Genomic DNA, 23,656 nt, shown 5'->3' with positions numbered 1-23,656 from the left:
TGGAGAGCTCTGTAATCTTACATAAAATAATAGTAAAAAAATAAAAGGAAGATCCAGCAATATTGAGCCCACATTGCCACCCTGCCTGGGTGTGCTGGAGATAAGCAGCAGCTTCCACACTTAGTCAGGGCTCAGCTTATTCACCTCAGGTTCTGCTGTCTCATGTTACTCCTCAACTACAGGCACGAGGTTATACACCTTCACCAGTGCGTCCCCAGGTACACCTAGGAGTTTCTGAGAAAGACAAATCCCCAAACAAGGAAACCACCACAGAGTGCTCCAAACAAGACAGGGGGAAAGTGCTTGGCAACATGCCAGCATCCAGAACCAAGCTTCCGCTGTTCTTGCAGAAACCCCCTGTGGGGAGGTCCTGTAGCCTTCAGGACTACTGTTTATTTCTCCCCCAAACAGCTATTTCACCTGCTCTGTGCTGGAAACTGTCCTGTGTTGTGAAGTCATTCAAGGTCGGCTATTGGTCTTGAAATGAACCAGGGATGTGGCATCATAGGAGTCTGTCCGACCTCATTTGTGTGTCTTCCACAGTTGTGGTGGATAGAATTTATTTCCAAGTTGCCCAGCAAGCGAGAACACCAGGGCCACTCCTCATCAGAGCAGGCTGTCCCCACCAAACACTCCCCGAAGCTTGTATGGGGCCCCAGAGACAGCAAGCCCCAAAGACCACCCTGCTTCCCTAACCTCAGTGGATCTAATGCCTCCTCCTCAATTTCTTCCATAGTCGTTTCTCACCTGTCCTGTTGAGGTTTTCTCAATGCTTTTCTTTAAATCAACTAGAATATTTTTACTTCAATTTTTTAAAAAGATTTTATTTATTTATTTGACAGACAGTTCACAAGTAGGCAGAGAGGCAGGCAGAGAGAAAGGAGGAAGCAGGCTCCCCGCTGAGCAGAGAGCCCGATGCGGGGCTTGATCCCAGGACCCTGGGATCATGACCTGAGCCAAAGGCAGAGGCTTCAACCCACTGAGCAACCCAGGTGCCCCTACTTCAATTTATTTAAAAAGGAAATGTTATACAGGTCCATAATCCCTGATCAGCCATTCTGAAGCCCAAAAAAAAGCTTAAAATTGAATGTTTTTCCCAAAGTTGAAGACAAACTTATTTGCCTGCAAAACCTTGAAATGATATAAGGCCATTTGTAGTCTCTATTTAGTTCAATTAGTGTGGCATCATTGACTTCTTCATAGAAATATTAATGTATAATGTGCTTCCCCAGACCCTGCTGGGGGTGTTAAATTACATACAGGAGATTCACAGAGTGATCTTTTTAAAATCTGGAAAATTCTGAATTCTGAAATGTATTTGTCCCCAAGGGTTTTAGACAAAGAAATATGAGACTGTCATACCATCATAAATAGAAAATCAATACCTTGCTATAAAGAGAGGACAACCATAAAAATAAATACAAATTAAAACATAAAAATTTAAGGGGAAAAAAAAGTTTTTAAACCAAAAATTATCTTGTGACCCATTCATTGTTGGCATGCCTCTCTCTTCTGGCCCTATCAGCAGAAATCTGTTTGCAAGCCTCTAGAATCCAAGGCCTGCCATCTGTTCCCCGATGTGATCGGAAATGGGGTCAAGCTCCTATTCTCCTTGAAGAACCAAGTACCTACTTTGAATATCTCATCAGGAAGGCATTTGATTGCTGATGGCTGGAAATACGGCATCAAATCCTTGTCCAGCATTTGGAGCTCTTCCTTAGTTAATCCAGCTGGGGAGAAAAAGGAATCACGAGGGTTTAGATCAAGCCATCGGAACCCCACTTGTTTTATTAATGGTGCTGCATAATGTGCAGATCTGTGTGTTCTAGGCAAGCGTTAGTCCTTACAAAAAGCCTTGAAAATCACACCAGAGAATCAACTTCCTTAATCAACTCCTGATTAAAAAAAATAATAATAAAAGTGGGTCGCATTAGCCCTGATTGGTCTCCTCCAATGAAAAGTACGCCCAGAAGGACCTTCACTTTATGCAATTTCAGATTGTGTATAAAACTATTTAGAAGTCAGTTAAATCACATCCTAAACCACTTGAGTGTGCGCAAGAACCAAGAACCCCGAGAGAGCTTGCTGAAAGAGATTTGTGGAGCTCCCCATCTGCAGCCTCCGGTCACAAATCTAGATTCGGCTGTAACTTTAGAGATGTTCACTACATACAGCCAAGCATTCTTTTATTGTTATTATTATTTTTTGGTTTTTTTGTTTTGTTTTTTTGCTTTTGTCCCCAGATTTCAGGTTGGAAAGGGAGAGGAGGTATGCTCTCACCTGCCATTGTCCCGAGCTCCTGCAGGACAGAGCTGGACCACTCGGTGGGATCCCCAAATACAACTTCTGCCTTCCTCTTAAACTCGGCCAAGACGTGGGTGCTGCAGAGCAGGGTCCCGATTCTGGCCACCACCGCCCTGGTTAAGAGGGAAGGGTACAGAGTGAGCCTGGGAGGCTCTCCAGACACGACGGGTTGTGCAGAAGGTAGGTCGGCTCAGCATCCAGAACGGATTCAGCTGATTCTACTCTTTATCTTAACCCAGAAAGGTGGCAAAACATCAGGAAGGAAAAGACATCTTGCTAAATGAATGGACTGGCCAATCAACCATTTACCATTTTGACCACTACTGAGTTGGTTACCTGAATTCTGAGATCTTTATGAGTGAGATTTCGGTGGCGTTCATAGCACACAGGGTTGTACCAAGTCCTAGTAGATGGAAGCTCTTCAGATCCTGGATACTGTAGCCTGAATCCTCCAGGAATCCTTGCAGGATGGATCTAGCCTAGAACAATAAGGGAGAGTAACAGAGGAACTATCCAGGGATGATGAAAACCCTAAGGCTTGAGGGGATAATTGAGCTATAGCCAGAGTCTACCAACCAATCCCCCATTTTCTACTCTGGACACACCCCCCCATTCCAAACTATCCTAGCCCCTGCCTCCGTGTTCATGTCCCTAAGGTGCTGCTTCTCGTGAGTATGTCTCCTCATCCACAGAGGAGTGTTTCGGCAGTGAAACTCTCATACCCTCCACCAGCACTAAAGGAACCGTATCCCATGTCTATGTCGCTAGCATATTTTCTTCAGTCACTCATGACCTTCAGATAGTTTGCTCATTTAAGTTCTCCCGCATCAGGATCCAAATTATTTCAGCATGTTTTCAGAACTTTTTATTTTATTTATTTATTTGACAGAGAGAGAGAGAGAATGCCAGAGAGCACAAGGAGGACAGAGGGAGACAGCAGAGGGAGCAGGAGAAGTAGTCTCTCCCTCTGAGTAGGGAGCCCAATGCAGGACTTGATCCTAGGACCCTAGGATCATAACCTGAGCCCCCCAGGCACCGTAAGTTTTCAGAACTTTCTGACAAAACCTTTTAATAGCTCGCTTTTTTGCCTTTGCTCAAATCAATCCCTCCATCTGTCAAAATCCAACCATCTTTTTATTGGGGGGCTGGGGGTTCTGAGTCAAATGTCACCTTCTTCCTGGTCTTCCCTGATGAGCTCAGCCCCAGTGAATTTTCCTTTCTGTAAAGTCCTACATTGATAGACTTATCCTTCTCTCTTCAATTTCAGAGAATAGTATCACAAATCCTTTGGTATTGAAAACCACCAAGGGATTTAATCAGTGAGCTTTAATTTAAGGGGGTTGTTGGGTAGGGTCCCTGAAATTCTTGCACAGTAGCCATTCATTGCTCATGACTTTCCCTGGAGAGTTTCCCTTCCCACACTCTTACTTCATGTGGTCCAGGTGGAGCTAACTGCCTTCTGAGTTCCAGGGGTGATGCAATGTTTGGCCCAGTCCTGACTAGTCTGAAGTCATCTCTTGGCCTGGCTGCCATGATTTGCTCTAGATTGGGCCTGGGATCCAGTCCAAACCAACATGGACTTTGGATGGAATGATTAAGGATGTCCTCATTGGTACAGGGGAATAAGACAGTCTTCATTCTCTGGAAGGACAACATTCTTTACTGTGGACTGGACCTTGGAAGCATAATCACCTAGATCTGCTAAAATTCACCATATGGAAAGAGCCTGCCTCTGACTGAAGCCAGCACAAAGGAAAGCAGGATCAAAAAAATGGTGAGAGACAGATCCTTGACCACAGTGACGAAGACTCTGGATCCAACCATACCTGAACTCTACACGTGAACTTTGCAGTTACAGGAGCCAATAAATTTCTTTGCCTGGTCCAGCCACTTTGAGTTGGTTTTTCTGCCACTTGGAACGCAATGAACCCTGATTCATTTGACCTACCGATGTTGGACCTGAGGAAGGATTCAAGTCAATTCTTCAGAGATGAGCTGTGGAATAAAGTCTGGATCCCTCAGTGCTCATAGTGGCAAGTCCAACAATCCGTGCTCCCCAAATGCTTCCCAAAGCTGGGAAGGAGTCATCCAAAGACAAACATCTGAATTGGAAGGAGGGTCACAAGGATACAGTGCGCCTTCCCATCTCCTCTTACCATCGGTTCATCCGATCACACAGTTAGAACCATTACAGTGCTGAGAAAGTGGTGGCAAAGATTGCGAAATGCTGCACTGATTTTCCGTTTTTCATCCATTGCCTTCCCGTCCCCCAGGTCTGTCGAAATGCTATCGCTCCAGAGAAGACTGCCTGATTCCCAGACTTCAGACAGCCTCCCTCCTTAGTTCTATGAACACTTTGTCCGTTTTCTGTTATCAATTATCACAGTTTTAAAACATTTTTCACTGTTCTCCCTTTTTTGGTCTTGTATCACCAAGGAGAATCCCCAGAGACCCACAACATACCCAGCTAGTTCACCATCGTATCCCTACCACTTGGCACGAAGGCTGGCACACAGTTTAGTCCAATTAGGACTTTAAAAATATTTATTTATTTATCTGACAGAGAGAGAGAGAGATCACAAGTAGACAGAGAGGCAGGCAGAGATAAAGAGGGAGCAGGCTCCCTGCTGAGCAGAGAGCCCGATGCAGGGCTCGATCCCAGGACCCTGAGATTACGACCTGAGCCGAAGGCAGAGGCTTAACCCACTGAGCCACCCAGGCGCCCCCCGATAAGGACTTTTTAAATGAATGAGTGAATTTCTGAGTCAGTGATCTGAAGCAGTTGTAGGCAATATATATGCTCTTTTGAAATAGCATCAGATTGCTGCTTTCCCAGGATGGATTGGCTTCAGGGAGATTTCCTGTTTCTGCAAATCAGACTGATCAGTGTCTTTACCAAATTGCTCTCAGTGATTACAAAACTCGCAGGCTCCACAGGGGAGTTTCAGTAATACCACACTCAGAGTTCAAGGTGTCCGAATGGGAGTGTACATCCAAAATAATAATACCTGATATTTACTGACTTTTTGCACGGACCAGCACTCATCTAGCCTTCACAACTACCCTGTGAAATATTTTTTTTAACTTTGTTTTTTTGGTCAGGGAGAAAGAGAGAGGGAGCAGAAGGATGGGGAGCAGCAGCAGAGGGAGAAGCAGGCTCCCCGCTGAGCAAGGAGCCCAATGAGGCAATGTGGGCCTAGATCGCAGGACCTGAGCCAAAGACAAACGCTTACCCGACTGAGCCACCTGGGCGACCCAACCCTGCGAAGTATTATATTATTCTCGTTCTCACGGATGAGGAAGCTGAGGCCCAGAGAGGTAAAGTAAACCTCTGCTACTCAGCTGGCAAATGACTGTGCTAGGATGAAAACCCAGGCGTTCCGACTCCAGAGCCTGTGCACTTAGCGAAGACGTTTGGGTATGAAGAGAAGAAAGAGAGAGATTGGAGGTCGCTTTTGAACTTTTCCTATTAAGGCTTCACAATCAGGTTTCACTAGTTGGTTCATAACAATCCGTGCTCCCCGACCATCAGGCATGCCCATTTTAAAATGAAAGTGCGAAAATACAATTCAAATAAAATTACTTTGAAGATGTGGTATTCAATTGTCCTTGCCACTGAAACCTGGAAAATGCAAGCTCAGCCTGCAAGGTGATAAGCCAAAATATATTTACTCGAATGACTGGACCAGTGTATCTGTAATGATTCCAAGACAATTAATACTAACACTTTTAGGCAATATTAACCCTCTGGAAAATGAATAGCTGTAAGATTTCAATTTCTCTGTTCATCCCTCTGGCTTCTCTAATAGTTTTTTCTCCCCTTATATTGGTTTTTAAACTGAACTCTGTTAATGTGGTTCCACCAGGTCTGACTATTAATCTAGAAACATGCATTTAAGGGTTTGATTGGGAGCGAAAGTTGAGGAAGTGACTGCAAATGATATATGCAAATGTTAGGTTTTCATATCCTCTTCAAACATATTGATAAATCTCACTGGCATCTATGGGAATTAAAATTGTTGCAAAGGGAGAGAGGGAGCTCTGGTTCCTGTGCTGGATATATTTTTTCCGTTTTCTCCCAGACTGTGACTAGAAGGATTTTAATATCCGAAGGGTGACAGGGCACTTCTCAAACAGTCAAGATCCGTCATTATCGAATGTCAGGAGGGCATGAACCTCAGATTGCTGAGTTTAGACCATCTACCCCAAACGAGGCGAGACACCAGAGAGAGGAAATGTGGTGGTGATTGTGACGATGACGATGGCATCAGCCACCACCACAATGAAAACACTTACTTTTCACTGAATACTTATGTGCCAGGCATTGTTCAAAACGTTTCACGTGTATGGACTCTGGCGATCCTCATGGCCAGGGTTCTCCATGCTGCCAGGCGGTGGGTACAATTCACATCGTGCTGTGTTTGAATGGTGCCACTCAGAGTTAGGGGACCTGGCAATCCCGACTCTGAAAACCTCATGTGACCAGGGGACGTGCATCGGTTTTGCCTGCCCAGCACCCGTCCCGCCGTTGTTTGAGAACACCATGCTCTTCTTTGGGCGAACCGTCCTGTATTTGTTTCCCCTTGCTTCTGTGACAAGTGAAACCACCGTAAATTCGGTGGCTTAACACAACACAGATTTATTCCCTTACAGTTTTAGAAGGTCCTGAGTCCTAAAATGGATCGGCAGGGTGCGCTCCTTCTGGAGGCTCTAGAGAGGATTTATCTCCTCGATTTTTCTAGCTTCCAGAGGCTGCCTGGGGCCACATCTTCCATCTTCAGAATCAGCAGCCTAGTGCCTTGGACTCTTTCTCAGTGTCCTTCTGCTTCTCTTGTCACATGGCCACCTGTCTCCTTCTCCTGAGGACCCCTGTGATTACGCTGGACTCATGAAGAGAACTGTCCCATCTCAAGAGGCTTACATTAATCAGATCTGTAAAATCCCTTTGCCACATAAGGAAACATCTTCAAAGCCCGCAGGGATTGGGGCACGGACGTCTTTTGGGGCCTTAAGCAGCCTCCCCACCTCCCAATTCCCCACTGTCAGTTCATAGGGTCATGCTGAGATGGACCCCACTCCCTCACGCACGCCTGGCCAGCCGACGTAGTCTACTCCTGACCACAGTCACTGCTGGGGGTGGTAATGGTATAAATGGAGTCAACACTGGGACTTTTTCAAAAATGCACGCAAGAGGGGCACTTTTTTTTTTTTTTATGAGGATGCGGATGAGATAATATGTAAAGCCAGTGTTGAAAATGGCCACCGAGGGAGGGCTGCCTGACCCGGAAGACACCGTGGAGCAGCCAAGACCCTCCTTTCTAGCAATACGGCAGGTTAACATCCCTCCCAGTCGAAAGAAACAATTAAATTCTGGAAAGAACTTCTTTAACGCAGGAGAGGGATTAACTGACACGGAAACCAATCTCCTAAGCAATGAGAATTCGGAACAAGATCTATGAAACGATGATATTCAGACCCTGGAAAATGGAGAACACAGGACTACGATCCTGACAGTGGGAACATAAATAAGGAAGGCCTGAAAATTGCCCCTGCTTCCTGCCCAGAAGCACTTTTCAGGCCAGGGAGCAGGAAACGGCACCCAAACAAACCCAGGGGTCCAGCCGAGCTGAGAACATAGAGACCCAAAGTCAGAGAGGCCAGGGCACCTGTAATCTGTGGGGGAAAGTACTGGAGAGTAAGAAACTTCAGAGAAAGAGAACAACAGAAGAGAAACTTGGCAGAAGAGAAAGAGAGGTCTTCCCTCTCTGGCTGAGCACTGACCTCTCTACACAGACCAAGAGGAAAATCCACATTAAGTATCAGGAAGGAGCTTCAGAAAGCGATAGGCTGAACAATTCTCAGAGCCCATATGGAGTTGGAGAGAGAACATATGCCCACCAGCCAGAACAGAGGGGTCCTACCTCTCTGCCTACTTGTGATCTCTGTCAAATAAATAAAATCTTTAAAAAAAAAAATTAAGACTGATGAATAACTGACCTCTACCTCTGAAACCAGTAATACATTATATGTTAATTAATTGAATTTATTTATTTTTAAAGATTTATTTATTCTTTGGAGAGAGAGAGAGGGAGGGTTAGAGCAGAGGCAAAGGGAGAAGCAGGTTCCCCACGGAGCATGGAGACCAATGTGGGACTGGATCCCAGGACCCTGGGATCAAGACCTGAGCTGAAGGCAGACATTTAACCAACTGAGCCACCCAGGCATCCCTAATTAATTGAATTTAAATTTTAAAAAATGTTTAAAAACATATAAATGAATGAATGAATGAGTGCCAGAACAAAACCCAATATCCATCAAAGGAGTACAACTAAATCAAAAAATGTAAAATTTGCAATGTCCATTAACCAGTCAAAATTACCAGCCTTGCATATGAAATAAAAATACATAACCCGTGACTAAGATAAAACTTAGCCCACAGAAACAGACTCAGAAATAACTGATGACAGAATTAGCAGCAAAGATTTTAAAGCAGCTATTACAAATACTGTATGTTCCAGGACATAAAGGAAAATACATGCAAAATTAAGAAAGAAATGGAATATTTAAAAGATCAACCAGCATCTACCCACCTGTCCTGGCGTCCATTCTGTCTGCCAGCTTAGGGAAGCCACAGTGTCGATGGAGCTGAGATCCAGCTGCTCCAGCTCACTCTCATTAAGAGCCAGAGCAATGCGCCCCAGCGAGGCGATATGGTATTCTTTCCAGTAAGAAGGCATGTCCCAAACCTTCAAATGAAAAAAAAAAAAAAAAATCCAAAAAATCCAGATTAGACTGACCATTACTAATAGTATTTTAAACAGATGTAGGGTAAAGCTCTTTAATATATAAAGTTCTCTTATAAATCAATAAGAAAAAGACAACTGCATTAGCTTTAATATATACATACATATATGTACATACATACATGTATATACACATACATACATCTACATGAACATATATATACATACATACAAAACACACAAACAGAACAACTTTATATCATGGGACTTTATTGGTCTGATTTCTTGGCCCTCATTTTGATTTGGCCCCATAAAGGATCCCTGGCCAGTGGACTAAGGTTTCACCTAAGATGACAAGGACAATGACATCAAGGGATGTGGGGGAAGATGTTTTTTGGAGGGGAATTTGGTTATGTGTATCAATAGTTCTTAAGATATTTGTATGCCTTGGGGTGCCTGGGTGGCTCAGTGGGTTAAGCCTCTGCCTTCAGCTCCGGTCATGATCTCAGGGTCCTGGGATGGAGCCCCACATCAGGCTCTCTGCTCTGCAGGGAGCCTGCTTCCTCCTCTCTCTCTGCCTGCCTCTCTGACTACTTGTAATCTCTGTCAAATAAATAAATAAATAAATAATCTTTAAAAAAAAAAAAAGATACTTGTATGACTTGACCCCAGAATTCCACCTCAGGGAATCTAGCCTAAGTAAATAATGAGATAAATGCCCCCCCAAAATATGTACAAATAGGTACCCTGAGGCATTAAAAACATATAAGCAACCTAAAAGTCTACCAATTTGCTCAATAATAATTGCTCAATAAACAAGGACCAGAAAAAAGGTACCAATCATAAAATGAAATACACGACTGTTTAAAATGCTATAAAATGATATAAATTTATATTTCTGATATGGAAAAATATGTGTTTATACTGTTGGGTGTAGACAGCAAGTTACTGAATAGGGGTAGGCATGACACTATATTTTTCTAACATGTATGTGAGTATACATGAAATATATAAATACATCTGATACAATATACACAGAAGTCTGGGGAAATTCAGGTGATTATATCAAAATCTTAACAGTGCTTATCTCTGGGTAGAAGATTATGAAAGATTTTCTTTATTGTTTTCTAACTTTTCTACAATAAACTTGGGTCCTTTATATAAAAATGAGTTATAAAAGGAACTTACTGTCTTAATCCCACAGGGATAACCAGATACTCTACAACTATTCAAATGGCTGAAACAAGCCACTCAAAGGGAAATTTATAAAGATGGAAAAAAAGGCTTGTAGTCCCCTTTTTACTCCTTTCTGCTGTTTTCCACACGTTTCCAAAGGATTCTGAGAAAACCTGCTGTAAGCGGCAATTGCGGTTCTCCGAGCGGAGAAAGACAAGACACCAGCCCTGGAAACTGTCTCAGTCAGGGGCACCAGAACAACCACAGAACTTCTACTCAGTGTCCATGAGATGCCAAGACACATCTCTGTTCTCTGCCACAGCCCGAGAGGGAGGAACGAGAAAATTCTCAGATGCGGAGCACACACTTATGACACCCAGGTGATGATGGGGAGAAACTGCTGCACCCGTGAAAACTCCCTGCGGTGGGCTCCGTGCACGGAAGTGCTGGGACCGTCATGCTGGGGTTTTCCCTCTCTTGAATGCTCCCTCCCTGAGGTGGGCTTTACCTGTACAGCCTTCTCCTTCAGGGTCATCAGCTGAGGCGGCCTGAAACCCCTGACGGCCCCCAGAAGCTCCACGTTCCGGATGAACGTGGATTCCTCCATGCAGAGCAAGTCGGCGGGGGCCCAGCAGGCATTGGCTTCCGCCAACTTTAGGATGTCACCAGAAGAAGGAGCCGTGACTCCATGGCAACCTCAAGAACGGGGAGGAACAGAGGGAAGAGAGCTTCAGGGAATGTTAGTCTTTACTGAAATGAGTAATCTCCTTGTCTGGGTAGATTTACCCAGGAGGGGCAGCACAGCACAGACACTGAGAGCAGGGTCGCGGGGGAAGCTTGAATCCCACTTCCAGCACTTCTTGCTAATTACAAAATCACGGAAATGCCAAACTTTTGGGAGGCCACATGCATGCACATAGTAGGAGCTCTGCAGCACTACAGTGGGGCTCCAAATTGCCTGGAGGACAATGAGAGCTGGCGGTGAACAGTTCTGGTTTTCAGATTCACATCCAAAGCTCTTTAACCCTTCTCTGCCTCAGTTCCCTCGTCAATAAAATGAGGACAGAATTATCTCATCAAATTTTTGGAAGGATTAAATGTATTATTATTATATATGAAGCACTTAGAATAATACCAGGTATACAGTAAGCACTCAATACTTGCTAGCTATCTTTGTTAGTTATGTTACCAGCAGCTGCCACCTCAGGCATTTATTTGCAACCCAAAGTTAAGGCTTCCAGAATCACAAGGAAAAAAAGAATGTGGTAAGGGTGGAATGCCTGAGTGGGTCAGTCTGTTAAACGTCTGCCTTTGGCTCGAGTCATGATCCTGGGGTCCTGGGATCGAGTCCCACATCCGTCGGGCTCCATGCTCAGCAGGGAGTCTGCTTCTCCCTCTCCCTCTGTTTCTCTATCCCACAGGTGTGTGTGTGTGTGTGTGTGTGTGTGTGCATGCTTGGGCATGCTCTCTCTCAAGTAAATAAATAAAATCTTCAAGTGTGGGAAGGAAGAATGATTTGGCATCGTGGGGGCTATGCCCTTCCCACTTCCTGGGAAAGAGGAGAAATGGGTCTGGCAACCGGAGAAACCCATCCATTTCAGTCTTTGACCGAGTTGAATCTCAACGTGGTTAAACCAGTTAACATCATCAACACACGAATTTGATATTTCTCCCTTGTTGCTCCACTGGGAGAGAACTCAAAGCTCCTCATCCAAAGAGCAATCCTGGCTCTCCTGTCTTAGCGGCGGTCCACCCCTGAGGAGCACAAAATGACCAGCACCCCCCAGCCAGACCACGCCCAAGCCGTGACCACTCCTTCCTCACTGCCTCTCAGCGGCAACTCACTGGACTCCAGGAGGTGAAAGCAGACCAAACCCAGGTCGCCACATGTGGTCCTCAAGCATTTTTACCACAAAAGACACAACCCTACTCCACCCGACTTTCCAATGAAAACGGGATCCAGTGAATTAGAATTAGAGAGGAACCAAATGGTTATACCATGCGGCAGGAACTTGGCCTTTTCCTGCTGTGGTCCCTGCCTGGCACATAGTAGGTATTTAGCAAGTATTTGTTAAATGAATACACACACACACACACACACACACACACACAAATTAAAATGAAACCAACCAGTCATTCTGCTACGCCATTAATTACTACAAGCACAGCAGTAATGAGTACCCAGAACCACGAAAGAAAACTCCAGGGATGCAGTCATGGCAGAGCGTCCTCCCCAGAGTGTGACGGGTCTCCCTTCTGCACACCCACATGCACAGAGCAGGACACCTGCCATGTGACGAGTGCACCGCTGGGCTGTGAGGGCAGGAGGAGCGAGTGGCAATCATCGCCAGCTCTGGGTACCAATCCCAGAGCTGCATTGCTCACTCCATGACTTTGGCCAAGCCTCTTTCTCTCTCTCTACACCTCAGTTTCCCTTGTCAAGAAAATGGGAGCAAGCCCAGGACAGAAGTACATGGAGAGAGGACCGCCCAAGATCAACATGAATCAGACTGTGACACTTCTTTGCTTGGTGCTTCCGTGAAACCCCAACCAAAAGACAAAGACAAAGAAAGTCCTTCGGACTTCCTTCATAAATCCCTACAGGGCCCTGTCTCTCATGCAGTCCAGCCACAATGTCTCTCACGCCCCGTTCCGTTCTGTTCCTGTTACACTTCCATTTGCCTGGAAGACTCCGACGCCGCATGTCCACACAGTCCGCCCCCGCGCTCCCTGGGGCTTTCCTGAAATGTCCCCTTCTCAGCAAAACCCACTTCCACAGTTCTTTTTGCAAATTATAACTCCCCACCCCCATCTCCACTCACTGACCCTCTCCTTGCCTGGCTTTATTTTCCTTCTTGGCACTTATCATCCCACAAAAAAACGACATCTTTTACTGTGTGTGTGTGATTTACTGCTGGGTACCTGCCCCCACGGCCCAGCCCCTTGTCCTCTGCGAGCACAGGGATTTTTGTTTTTGTCCACACGCTCAGTACTCCATAATTATTTTGGCAGGACAGAAAGCAAGCACCGGCTGCCAGCTATTAGTCTTATAATTATTATTGGGTCTGATTAACCTCGTCTCTGCCTGCTTGGCACAGGTCTGTGCTCAGTGGGTGCATGAAAGTCATAAACACAGCGAACACCTCTGGAGCACTTCCTACATTGCCCGGGCACTGTTGTGAACAGCCTGACAGGTTCCAGTCCACTAACCCTCGTGACAACCTAAGGAGGTAAGGACTCTCATTCTCCCCATCTTACGGGGAGGATGAACACTGAGGCACAGAGAGGTTAAAGGGCTTACCCAAAGTCCCACGGCCAGTAAGCAACAGACCCAGGCTTCACAGCCTGGCCCCAGCCCTGCAAAACACTGGCACTCAGCCATCTATATATACCCTTTAAGTCAATTCTTTTGAAATGTTTGTTGCCACATGTGATCCCCATTTAAGTGACTGGCCTGGGTAAGGAGCCCAAGACGGTTTCCAAATTCCTTTACTACAGGGGTCATTCTTTGGCTCGTGGCTTTCTGCCATGCTGCTGCTCTGCCCACTTTGCATGCAGCCCCCTGGACAAAGGAGCCCTCTGGATGTCAGGGATTCGGCCAAAGACCACTGCCCTGGCTCCGGCTGAGACACCCCGGAAACACTCACCGGGGCTGGGGGCCGAGCTGGGGCTCTTCTCCCTGCTGTTCCGGAGAGATTCAAAGACAGCCCGGAGGAATCCTTGCGGGGGCAAGGTCCCGGCTGTCTTGGACACTGTCTGCTGAAGGATATCAGGAAACTGTGTGCAGGAAAGAAGAGGCCGGAGGAGGAACACATAATAATTAAAGGACATTAAACACAGATTTACACTGTGATACTACTTGGTCCCTCAGGGGTTGTGTTTCTTCTATAGCAGCTTATTCTTTAAATTTATCCCCGAGCCCAACTAATTCGGTCTCCATAAAGAATCATCCAAAATAATTCTTAACCCCATTAGCAATCCAATAAACGTTCGATAGCTCGAGTACTTATTGTTTTTCACCCATCCGATTACCAAAAATAAAAGAAAGTGATAACGCTTAAAAATAAGATGAAGCGATAAGGTTTAATGCTGAGCAAAATGCAGTAAATGTGTATGTTTGCTCTTCTGTGAGACGGTTAAATGGTGCAGAATTACCGGAGCAACCTGGTAAGATCTATCAGAAATGCAGGGGAGCCTACCCTGTTTTGGTCTGGCATTGTTTTTAAACTTTCACTAAACTTGGGGTCCCTGGGTGGCTCAGTGGGTTAAAATCTCTGCCTTTGGCTCAGGTCATGATCTCAGGGCCCTGGGATGGAGCCCCGAATCGGGGCTCTCTGCTCAGCGGGGAGCCTGCTTCCCTCCCCCCACTCCTCTCTGCCTGCCTCTCTGCCTACTTGTGATTTCTGTCTGTCAAATAAATAAATAAATAAATAAAATCTTTTTTTTAAAAAAATGAAAATGCACAGCAGAGTGAATGGTATTTTCCATTCTGTATTTTTTAATAATTTTATTTATTTGACAGACAGAGATCACAAGTAGGTGGAGAAGCAGGCCGAGGGAGGAAGCAGGCTCCCCACTGAGCAGAGAGCCCGACGTGGGGCTCGATCCCAGGACCCCGAGATCATGACCTGAGCTGAAGGCAGAGGCTTTCACCCACTGAGCCCCCCCAGGCGCCCCCCATTATAGCATTTTCATAGTGAAAAAAAATCTAAGATTTATTTCATATCCTACCATAGGCAGGCTTTTGCAACTTAACCTTTTTTAACCCTGCACTGTGTGTCTGAGATTTAACTATAAAAACTGAGATTAAACTTTTTCGATTTCAAAAACCGATCTTCAGAAGATAAGTATATGATATACAAGCATCCGCTGCTAGGACTGTACGTCCGGACACCCCCGAAGACGATGCGGCCACGCCTGGACGCTGGAATGCACGCCGGGGGTGAACGTGGGTGACCCGCGGTGTATTCTGGTGCCGCTGAGCACGTACGTAGGCCAACGTACACCTTGCGTACACACGTACAGGGATGAGAGTGTGGGCATGCGCCTTGCGGTCCCCCTGAATGTCATCCAGCAACCCCTTACTCCCTCCCGCCCTCCACTTCCGCAGGAAGGAGACTACTTCCGGCTCCCCCCCCCCCCCCCGGCTGAGCTTGGTCATGTGACTTGCTTTGGCCAATGGAAAATGGTAGCATGGTGTCTCCCGGCGGAGGCCTTAAAGAAAACTGCACTTGCACTTTGGAGCTCCCTCTTCGGGAGTTTCAGACCTTCATGGTGAGAAGCAGCAGCTCCAGGTAGCCTGAGCGCTACGCTGTCTAACCTTTGGAGAGCTGCTCCAAACAAAGTGTGTGCCCAAAGGCAATGCTCCATAAGGATTTGGTTTGGGATGAAATGTGACTGCACACGCTGGACATAGGTGTGCGTGTGTTTATGGCAGTGTTGTGTGTAGGCGTGCAAACATGGCCTGCATGTGGGAAGCTTGTGGACAGCAGGGTTGTCGCTGGCCTACAGCATCTAGTCTGGGCACAGCTGCCCCGAAGGCCGTGTGAAAAGCCCAGAGTTGGTTTTGCTGCTCCCTTACTCCCTTTTCCCAAACCCTGGGCATCCTGGAGCAGAGCTGGAAACACCTGAGCCCTCTGAGGCAGGGAGGAAGGTTCCAGAAAGCAAACAGGCAGTAAACCCAGTGGTCAACTGACCACACTTTCTCTGTGCCTTCAAATCCCTTCCACCTTCCAAGGATGGAACACAAGAGGTACCTTTGTGGCAACAGAGCTTAATTCCTCTTCTGAAAAAAGCATCAGAAAGGGTCCCAAGTCCTTTGCCGTCTCAGCCGTCCAGTTCTGGGGGAGTCTAGGAGGAGAGGATAAGCAGTCAACTGAAACACTGTGTTCTTGTCCCTGTCTCGCAGCATCCTTTTCTTGCAGGAACAAACCGACTTCATACCAGTCCCACTTCCCCGACCTGGACAACGGGCAGGAGACCCAGGCTAGCACAGGCAGGATGCCAAGTCATCCTTGGGAATTTTGTTAGAACGACTAGAGAAGCCCTCTTACTCCTGGTGTCTCCAGCAGGAAAGGGAATATTGGAAGCCATTCCCATTACCACGTGGAGAGAACAGAGGCCCCACCAAGGAGCACAGAGCTGGGAGGAACATACTCCCGACAACATCACTTGAGCCTCCGGATCTGGTCAGGCCTGAAATATACACTGGAGTCTTCCATGACGTTCTGTTTCTGATCTCAGTAAATTCCCACTTCTTTGTTAGCTTGAATTGTTGAATTTCTGTCACTTACATCACAGCCTGTCCTTCCATTACTGTCCCCATTCCGCAGATGTAGAAATTAAAGTGCAAAAAGATGAAGGAGCTTTTCCCAGGTCATGGAGACAAGAGAGAATGCACACAAAATTTTAACCCAAGGAGTCGGCTTCCCGAGTCCACATCTCATGTGCCTAGGACACAGTAATTACTCCAGAAACGTTTGTTGTTGAACCACTGACTGGTGGCTAGGTCCCACTCAAATACCTGCCCCAACTTCAAGAGACTCTACATGAGAAAGAACAGTTCTGTGCCTGCCCCCCCATTACTTGCCCCCCCACCCTGCCCAGAGCTCCGACGGACCCAGAGCTGACAGTACTTTGATTACTGTATTGTTATTAGTGTTGTTGTTGTTATTATTTCATAAGAATAAAGATGCCAGCTCCTTGCATTTGTAAAGTGCCGTCTTTTCAAAATTCCTGCCCTTATATATACCAAGATGTATTGGTGACAACCACGTGAGGTCTGCAGAGACACTACTGTTGTTCTCACTTTATAAGACATCTGAGGCCCAAAAAAAGAAAGGTCACATTTCTAGAATAAATGTAAGCGGCTAACCTTGTCCTTAGCTAGAGACTCGCTCTGTTTGGAAGGCAGGAGCAGCAGGGTTAAACGCCATTGGCCAGCCCTCTGGCCCCCCAACCCCTGGAGGCCAGGCTCCAGCCCCTCCTCACCCGCTTTGTTCCAGGAGCCTGAGCCTCACTGCAGCCTTCTGCTCGGGGCTGAGCTCTGGGCAGTCTCTGAGCACGTGCAGGGCTGTGGCCCAGGCTCGGGCGGAGACCCCGTGGTGGAGGACAGCAGCTGGCAAGTGGCAGAGCAGTTTCCCCACGATGTCTACGGCATACTCGTCGGCAATGGAGTTGTTCTGAAACCGACAAGAGGAGCTGATGAGAAGATCCAGCAAACTCAAGATCGTGATCCCTCCATGACACATCCCGGTCCCCAATCTTGTGTTTCCAGGACCTAAATCACCCCCCTACCATGGACTAGAAAAGACAGCACAGGGTCTGATTTTACCCCAGGGAGGCAGGCCTCAGAAGGCTAGGAGGTCCCACCAGGGAGCTGGTGTGGGTAGAGTGTGCCACGTGGTAAATCCTCCATAAATGAGGACTGATGTCATCATTGGTGTCATTGCTCTGAGTTCAATAACCATGCTCATGATACTACAGCAAGAATAAAAACAGCACCTCAAAATCTGTATGGGACTCAAAACCCTCTAAAACGCTTTCTCCAAATGACAAAAGTAGATAACATTTGAATGTTTCACACATGCCAGGCCGTGTCCTAACAGCTTACAGGTCTTAATCTTCATCTTCAAAGTAATTATAAGAGATAAGTACAAATACCACCCACTCTTTAAAGATAAAGTAACTGCTAGTCAGTGGCAAGCCTAGGTAGGATTCACACTCAGACAGTGTGTTCTTTGGGCCTTGGCACTGAACAATATGTTACCTATTTCATGCCCTCAATAACTCTGTGCAATAACTCTTGCACCCATTTTAGGGATAAGAAGACTGAGGCTCAGGGAAGGGAATGACTTGCCAGAAGCCACATAACCAATCACTGTCAGAGGCCAGTGTTGATCAGTCTAGATCAAAGACTCTGTGTACCATCATCTCTCGAGTCCCCTGGAGCAGTCCCCATCATTCAAGCCCAGGATGACAGTTCTCAGAACCAATGACCAACATCATCCCACCCAGGGTCCCAGGGCCAGGTTTGAGACCCACAAGTCAGACTTGGAGCCATCACCCCAAGCTTGAGATCCCAGCCAGCTCCCTGGGATGGCCACAGACCCTCAGGGAGGAAGGGACACCAGGAGTGTCACCCAGGAAGAGTTTCCTTACCAGGCACTGCTGTACCTTCCCAAGGACTGAATTCTTCTTGTGGGAATCTAAAACCAAGGAGTCCAGCTGACTCTTCCCCAGGCTGATGAGAAAGGGCACACACTGGGAAGCTGGGACAGAAGCCAGGTAGTGAGCCCTGGAAAGAGACGGGAATAATGACAGGAGGAAAACAGTGGCTGCTCTGCATTTGCCCCTGAAATCAGCCTTCACATGCCCAAGAGCTTATCCCTCTGGGGAGAAGGGCTGTTCTTTAAATGTTTGTTCTCCCCAGCGATGCTATGGCTCCTCCTAGGAGGGAGCAAGCCTCCTACCCATCACTACCCTCTTCTGTGGCCAGGAAAACAGACTGCCCACCCTGCCAATCTTCAATGGGTGGGGAAATGGACTTCCCATCATGCCCCTCCTCTGTGGGGGAGGAAACAGATGCCCCCACCATGCCCCTCCTCTATGGGCAAGAAACAGACTTCCCATCATGCCTCTCTTCTACCCCGCAGTAACACTGATCAGAGAATGGGGTCTCCATAAACATATGTTGACGGACGGACTGGCTGAGGGGAGATGAAGAGAAAGAAAAAGAAAAAGAAGTAAGAGATAAAGAAGACAGAGAATAAAATAGAAAGGGAGAAATAAAGACAAGGAGAGAGCAGGAAAAAGTAAGAGAAATGATACCTGATTCTGGCATCTCCAGTCCAGAACCACCTACCCCAAAACTTTTGACCATGTATTCTTAAGAGAGGCAATATGGCCCCCTGAGGGGAAAAAACTGGTTCAGGTAGAGAGAGGGAACAAATAAATAAAAAAAAATCTTAGTTATTACAATGATTTGTGACTCTCTAAAGCTCAACCCTATTCAACAAAATCTTATTCCTGGTAAATTCTCTTATTCAGGAGAAATTAAATTGTTCCCTTTAGGGAGGCAAGAATGAAACAAAGATTGAGAAAGACTGCTCTAGACCCACATGGCCTACTCATCACGACCACTAGACTGTTCCAAAACCAAATTCTGCATGTTTTTCCTCCTCTACGCCATCCCAAGTGTCTCGTTTCCTCTCTCCCCAAATCGGTCATTGCTACCAGCTTAATATTAAATCTACTGTTGCCTCTCCATTCATAGTACTGCTATCTTAGTTATCTCTTCATTCGTTCAGCAAATATCTACTGCATGCCAGGCATGGTACTGGGCCCCAGCTACAACCACAAACACTGCATGATGGGTGGGTCCCTCTTCTCGGGATGCTTCATTCTAGTAGGTTAAAGACAACAGAAACCAGTGACTAAAACAGGCCATTTCAGCCAGTGATAAGAGTAAGGAAGAAAACAAAAGGGCTCTGCAATGGAGAATGACTGGGAGCCTGTTCTAAGACACAGGTCTTAGAACACCATGCCAAGGTCCAGGCTCTAGCAATAAGCTTCCATGTCTCCCTCCTTCTGGCCAGGCCCCCTGTATTCTGTCTGCTATGGGACAGAGGCAACAATCTCTCTGAAACATAAATCTCAGGATCTGTGCCCGGAATACACGTGAAACACCTTATGGTGTCGCACAACCCTTCCCGATTTGACTGTCCCTCTCTGGCATTCTGTCTCCCAGCTACTCTGCAGACACACACCATGCGCTCCCCAGAGTGCTTCGCTTCCCTTGCCCACTCACTGCTGGACCAAACATCCCTTGTGCCCCTGCCTGAGGTGTCCACCTTGAATTCTGAACCCCCTGCTCATTCTCTGAGCTCCAGGTTAGCCTCCTCTGACTCTCCAGTCTGAAAGAGATAGTTCCCCTTCTGTGCCCTGTACCCATCACTCTTTCCCATGGTAAGAGCACCTGGCTTTCTTGGAGAATCACCATCTTCACTGAAGTCTTGTGGTTTGAGGTGGACCCCCACTTCATTCTTGGCTCCAGGGGTAAAATACCAAACTAAGCCAGTCAGAGTTATCCATACTCCGTGACCCCAGTCAAACCCACAACACACTGAGGATGGGAAGAAAAAGTCTTAACCAGGAAGATAGGACCTTGAATCTGCCAGAGAGTACCATAGAGAAAGAAGTTGCCTGGCACAGAAGCCTACAAAGGAAAGCAGGGCCAAAAAGACACATGGCTGATCACTGAGCTCCTGGATCAAGCCATGCCTGCATGCCTGAAATCTATCCCAGGACTTTCCAGTTACCTGAACCAAAATTGCCTTTTCTTGCCTAAGCCAGTTTGAGTTAAGGCTCTATCACCTTCAACCAAATACCAACATGGCATTGTAATTGGTTTTGTATTTGTATATTCCCCCTCCCAGAGACTATAAGCTCTTAGAGGGGAAAAGTAAATTATCTTTGAGAACTAGTATAGAGTACATATTTGGTGAATATTTTTTTAATAAATGAAGACAATTAACAGCAAGAGAAGGAAGAGGGAAATAAAGACAAAGAGAATATCCAGACTGTGCTTGAAAAGCAGGGCTCCCCCTCCCACGCCTAGAAGCCTACCTATGCCAGGAGAAATCCACACGACTCACATCAGCCCTGATCACCCTGAGCCTGGGCACAGCTGTGAGGTCAGCCCAGATGGGACCTGCTTCACCAGCACTCACTCAGGCTTGGATTGCTTTGGCTTTGGTTTTTAAATAACAGGAGGGGTAAAAAGCAAGAGATTCTGTCTGAAATACCTACATGGGGCTCAGAATTTAAATCCTGGTTCACAAGGGCTTAATTCTGGAAGGCACTCTGTCTCTGGCTCCTCACAAAAACCCCGGGGGGTGAGAAGGCTTGGATGACTCTCCCCGATCTCATTGTTGGGCCAGAGAGGGGAGCCAATGTTCACTTACGGGAGCACAGCCAGGAGGAAAGGTGGCATAGAGGACCTGGAGACCTCCCAGTATTTCCACGCCAAACAATTCACCTGGAAGATTAAAGCAGTTCTAGGAATTTAGTCCAATGATTGTAAGAGCAAACACAGACTGTGCTTTCTCTGGACCAGGCACTGTTCTAAGGGCCCTATATATGTTTATTTATTATTTAATAGAACACCCTATGGTAGAGGTACCACTACTGTGCCCAGCTTAGGGATGCGGACACTGAGATGATCACAAGGTGAGCACAAAAATTTAAGTCTGAGAATGCTCACCTTGTTTTGTTTATTACTGCAAGAAAGTGTGATTTAAATTAATTAAACAAGGAGGCGATCAGACCAAAGTGGCCCTAATGACATGGTGCCCTATGTGAGCACACCAAAACCCAAGTCCATAAGCACCTCAAGGTTATGATATCAAAATACCGACAACCAATCATCAAGAACCGATGAGGCTTTAAGCTATCGCCAAATAATTTCTTTCTCTGCATCTGCACTTTCTCTATATAATATTCTTTTCCCTCTGCCAGAGCACTCCAAACCACTTGATTTTTGCTCAGAAAAACTCTTAAAATTTTTTAATATACCTCTGTTTATCTTTTGCAGAGATCTAAGTTCACTGTCCCTTCGTTTGAGATTGGTGAGCTCAGTTATGGTATATCCATACAACCGAGGGCTATGTAACTGTTTTGTTTCAAAAGGTAGATTTATGGGTGCCTGGGTGACTCAGTGGGTTAAAGCCTCTGCCTTCGGCTCAGGTCATGATCCCAGGGTCCTGGGATTGAAGCCCGCATAGGGCTCTCTGCTCAGCGGGGAGCCTGCTTCCTCCTCTCTCTCTCTGCCTGCCTCTCTGCCTGCTTGTGATCTCTGTCTGTCAAATAAATAAATAAATAATCTTAAAAAAAAAAAAAGGTAGATTTATATCTGTCAACATGGAATGATGGCCATGACCTATTTTATTTTATTTTATTTTATTTTATTTTATTTTTATTTGACCACAAGTAGGCAGAGAGAGAGAGGAGAAGCAGGCTCCCTGCCGAGCAGAGAGCCCAATGCAGGGCTTGATCCCAGGATCCCGGGATCACGACCCGAGCCGAAGGCAGAGGCTTAACCCACTGAGCCACCCAGGCGCCCCATGACCTATTTTAGATACACACACAAAAACACACACACATGCCTGTGATAGAAAATTAAACAGAACAATGTGTATAGTATGAAGTCATTTGTGTTTTTTAAATTACATGTAAATACGTTTTATATATGCAAAAAAACCTCTCAAAGTCGCTAGCAAACTTCTCCCCATGGTTACCTTAAGAGGGACTCTCAGGGTACTTGGTGGCCCAGTCAGTTAAATAGCTGCTTTTGGCTCTGGTCATGATCTCTGGGTCCAGAGATCGAGCCCCTTCTTGGGCTCCCTGCTCAATGGGGGGGCTTTCTTGTCCCTCTCTGCCTCCCCACTGCTAGAGTATTCCCTCTCTCTTTCTCTCTCTCAAATAAATAAAATTAAAAAAAAAAAAAAGAGGGATTCTCAAATCTTAGCACCTTTAAGATGTTGGGTTCAGACAACCCTTTGCTGTGGGGCTTTTCTCTGCATTGTAGGAAGTGAGCAGCATCCCTAGTTTCTACTCACTACACGCTTCTCCCCTAGGCATGACAACCAAAAGTGTCTCCAGATAATGGCCAAACAGTCCTCCAAGAATCACTGCTCCAGGGGATACTGGGGGGATATTTTACTTTCTAAATATTGTTTTGTTCGTCAATAATAATTATGTGTTTTCAATAAAAGTGTAAATAACAAAAGCAAATTTTCTAATTAACTGGTATTTGAAGGTCCAGAGGTCCTCTCTGCTCTGGAACAATTCTTCCTCCTTGAACATGGCAGTCGTCTTCCTCAAAGTGGGTCTGACCTCCAGCCACTGGGGCAGTTCGATGAGCGTAAAGGAGACTGCCATGCCAGGGTCTAGGTCACCGAAATAATTTGCTTTCCTCCCTGCCTGGGCAAGACTTTTCACACAGTTCGACAGTTCTCACCAGAAAGCTGTTAGAAATGTCCATTATCAGGCTTCACCCCTGAAATTGCAAGTGAGGTTCCACAATCTGTGTTGGTTTCTTTTTTTTTTTAATCTGTGGGGTTTTTTAATAGCTTTCTTGAGGTATTATCGATATGCAAAGACGTGCACCTCTAATGCATACACTGTGATGAGTCTGGACATGTGCAAATGCCCGGGACATCCTCACACAGTCAAGGTAATAGACACATCCAACATCTGCCAGAGTTTCCTTTTTTCCTTTTTGTTTTTGTTTTTCACTTAACATGGGATCCACCCTCTTAGCACATTCTGAAGTCCACCATACCACATTGTTCGTGGTCGGCACCGTGTGGCATGGCAGATTTCTAGAATTCATTCATCGAGCAAAACGGAAACTTAATACCCATCAAACAACT

The 23,656-nt window shown here is 46.2% G+C and overlaps 1 protein-coding gene across 1 annotated transcript in view; it reads right to left on the bottom strand.

The window, feature by feature from the left end:
- Positions 1-23,656, bottom strand: part of OTOA (otoancorin) — a 62,217-nt gene that overhangs the window by 6,109 nt on the left and 32,452 nt on the right. The window contains exons 18-27 of the mRNA XM_059155219.1: positions 21,188-21,261; positions 18,384-18,519; positions 17,214-17,404; positions 15,980-16,073; positions 13,871-14,000; positions 10,732-10,919; positions 8,895-9,050; positions 2,641-2,783; positions 2,281-2,417; positions 1,633-1,730 (exon numbers count right to left, since the gene is read on the bottom strand). Coding sequence (XP_059011202.1) covers positions 1,633-1,730; positions 2,281-2,417; positions 2,641-2,783; positions 8,895-9,050; positions 10,732-10,919; positions 13,871-14,000; positions 15,980-16,073; positions 17,214-17,404; positions 18,384-18,519; positions 21,188-21,261 — 1,347 coding nt within the window. The remainder of the gene's footprint in view (positions 1-1,632; positions 1,731-2,280; positions 2,418-2,640; positions 2,784-8,894; positions 9,051-10,731; positions 10,920-13,870; positions 14,001-15,979; positions 16,074-17,213; positions 17,405-18,383; positions 18,520-21,187; positions 21,262-23,656) is intronic.

The sequence above is a fragment of the Mustela lutreola genome, chromosome 17, assembly GCF_030435805.1.
Source record: "Mustela lutreola isolate mMusLut2 chromosome 17, mMusLut2.pri, whole genome shotgun sequence".
NCBI classification, from domain to species: Eukaryota; Metazoa; Chordata; class Mammalia; order Carnivora; family Mustelidae; genus Mustela; species Mustela lutreola.
The sequence above is the reverse complement of the archived record's forward strand: the minus strand, read 5'-3'. Positions and strand labels throughout refer to the sequence as shown.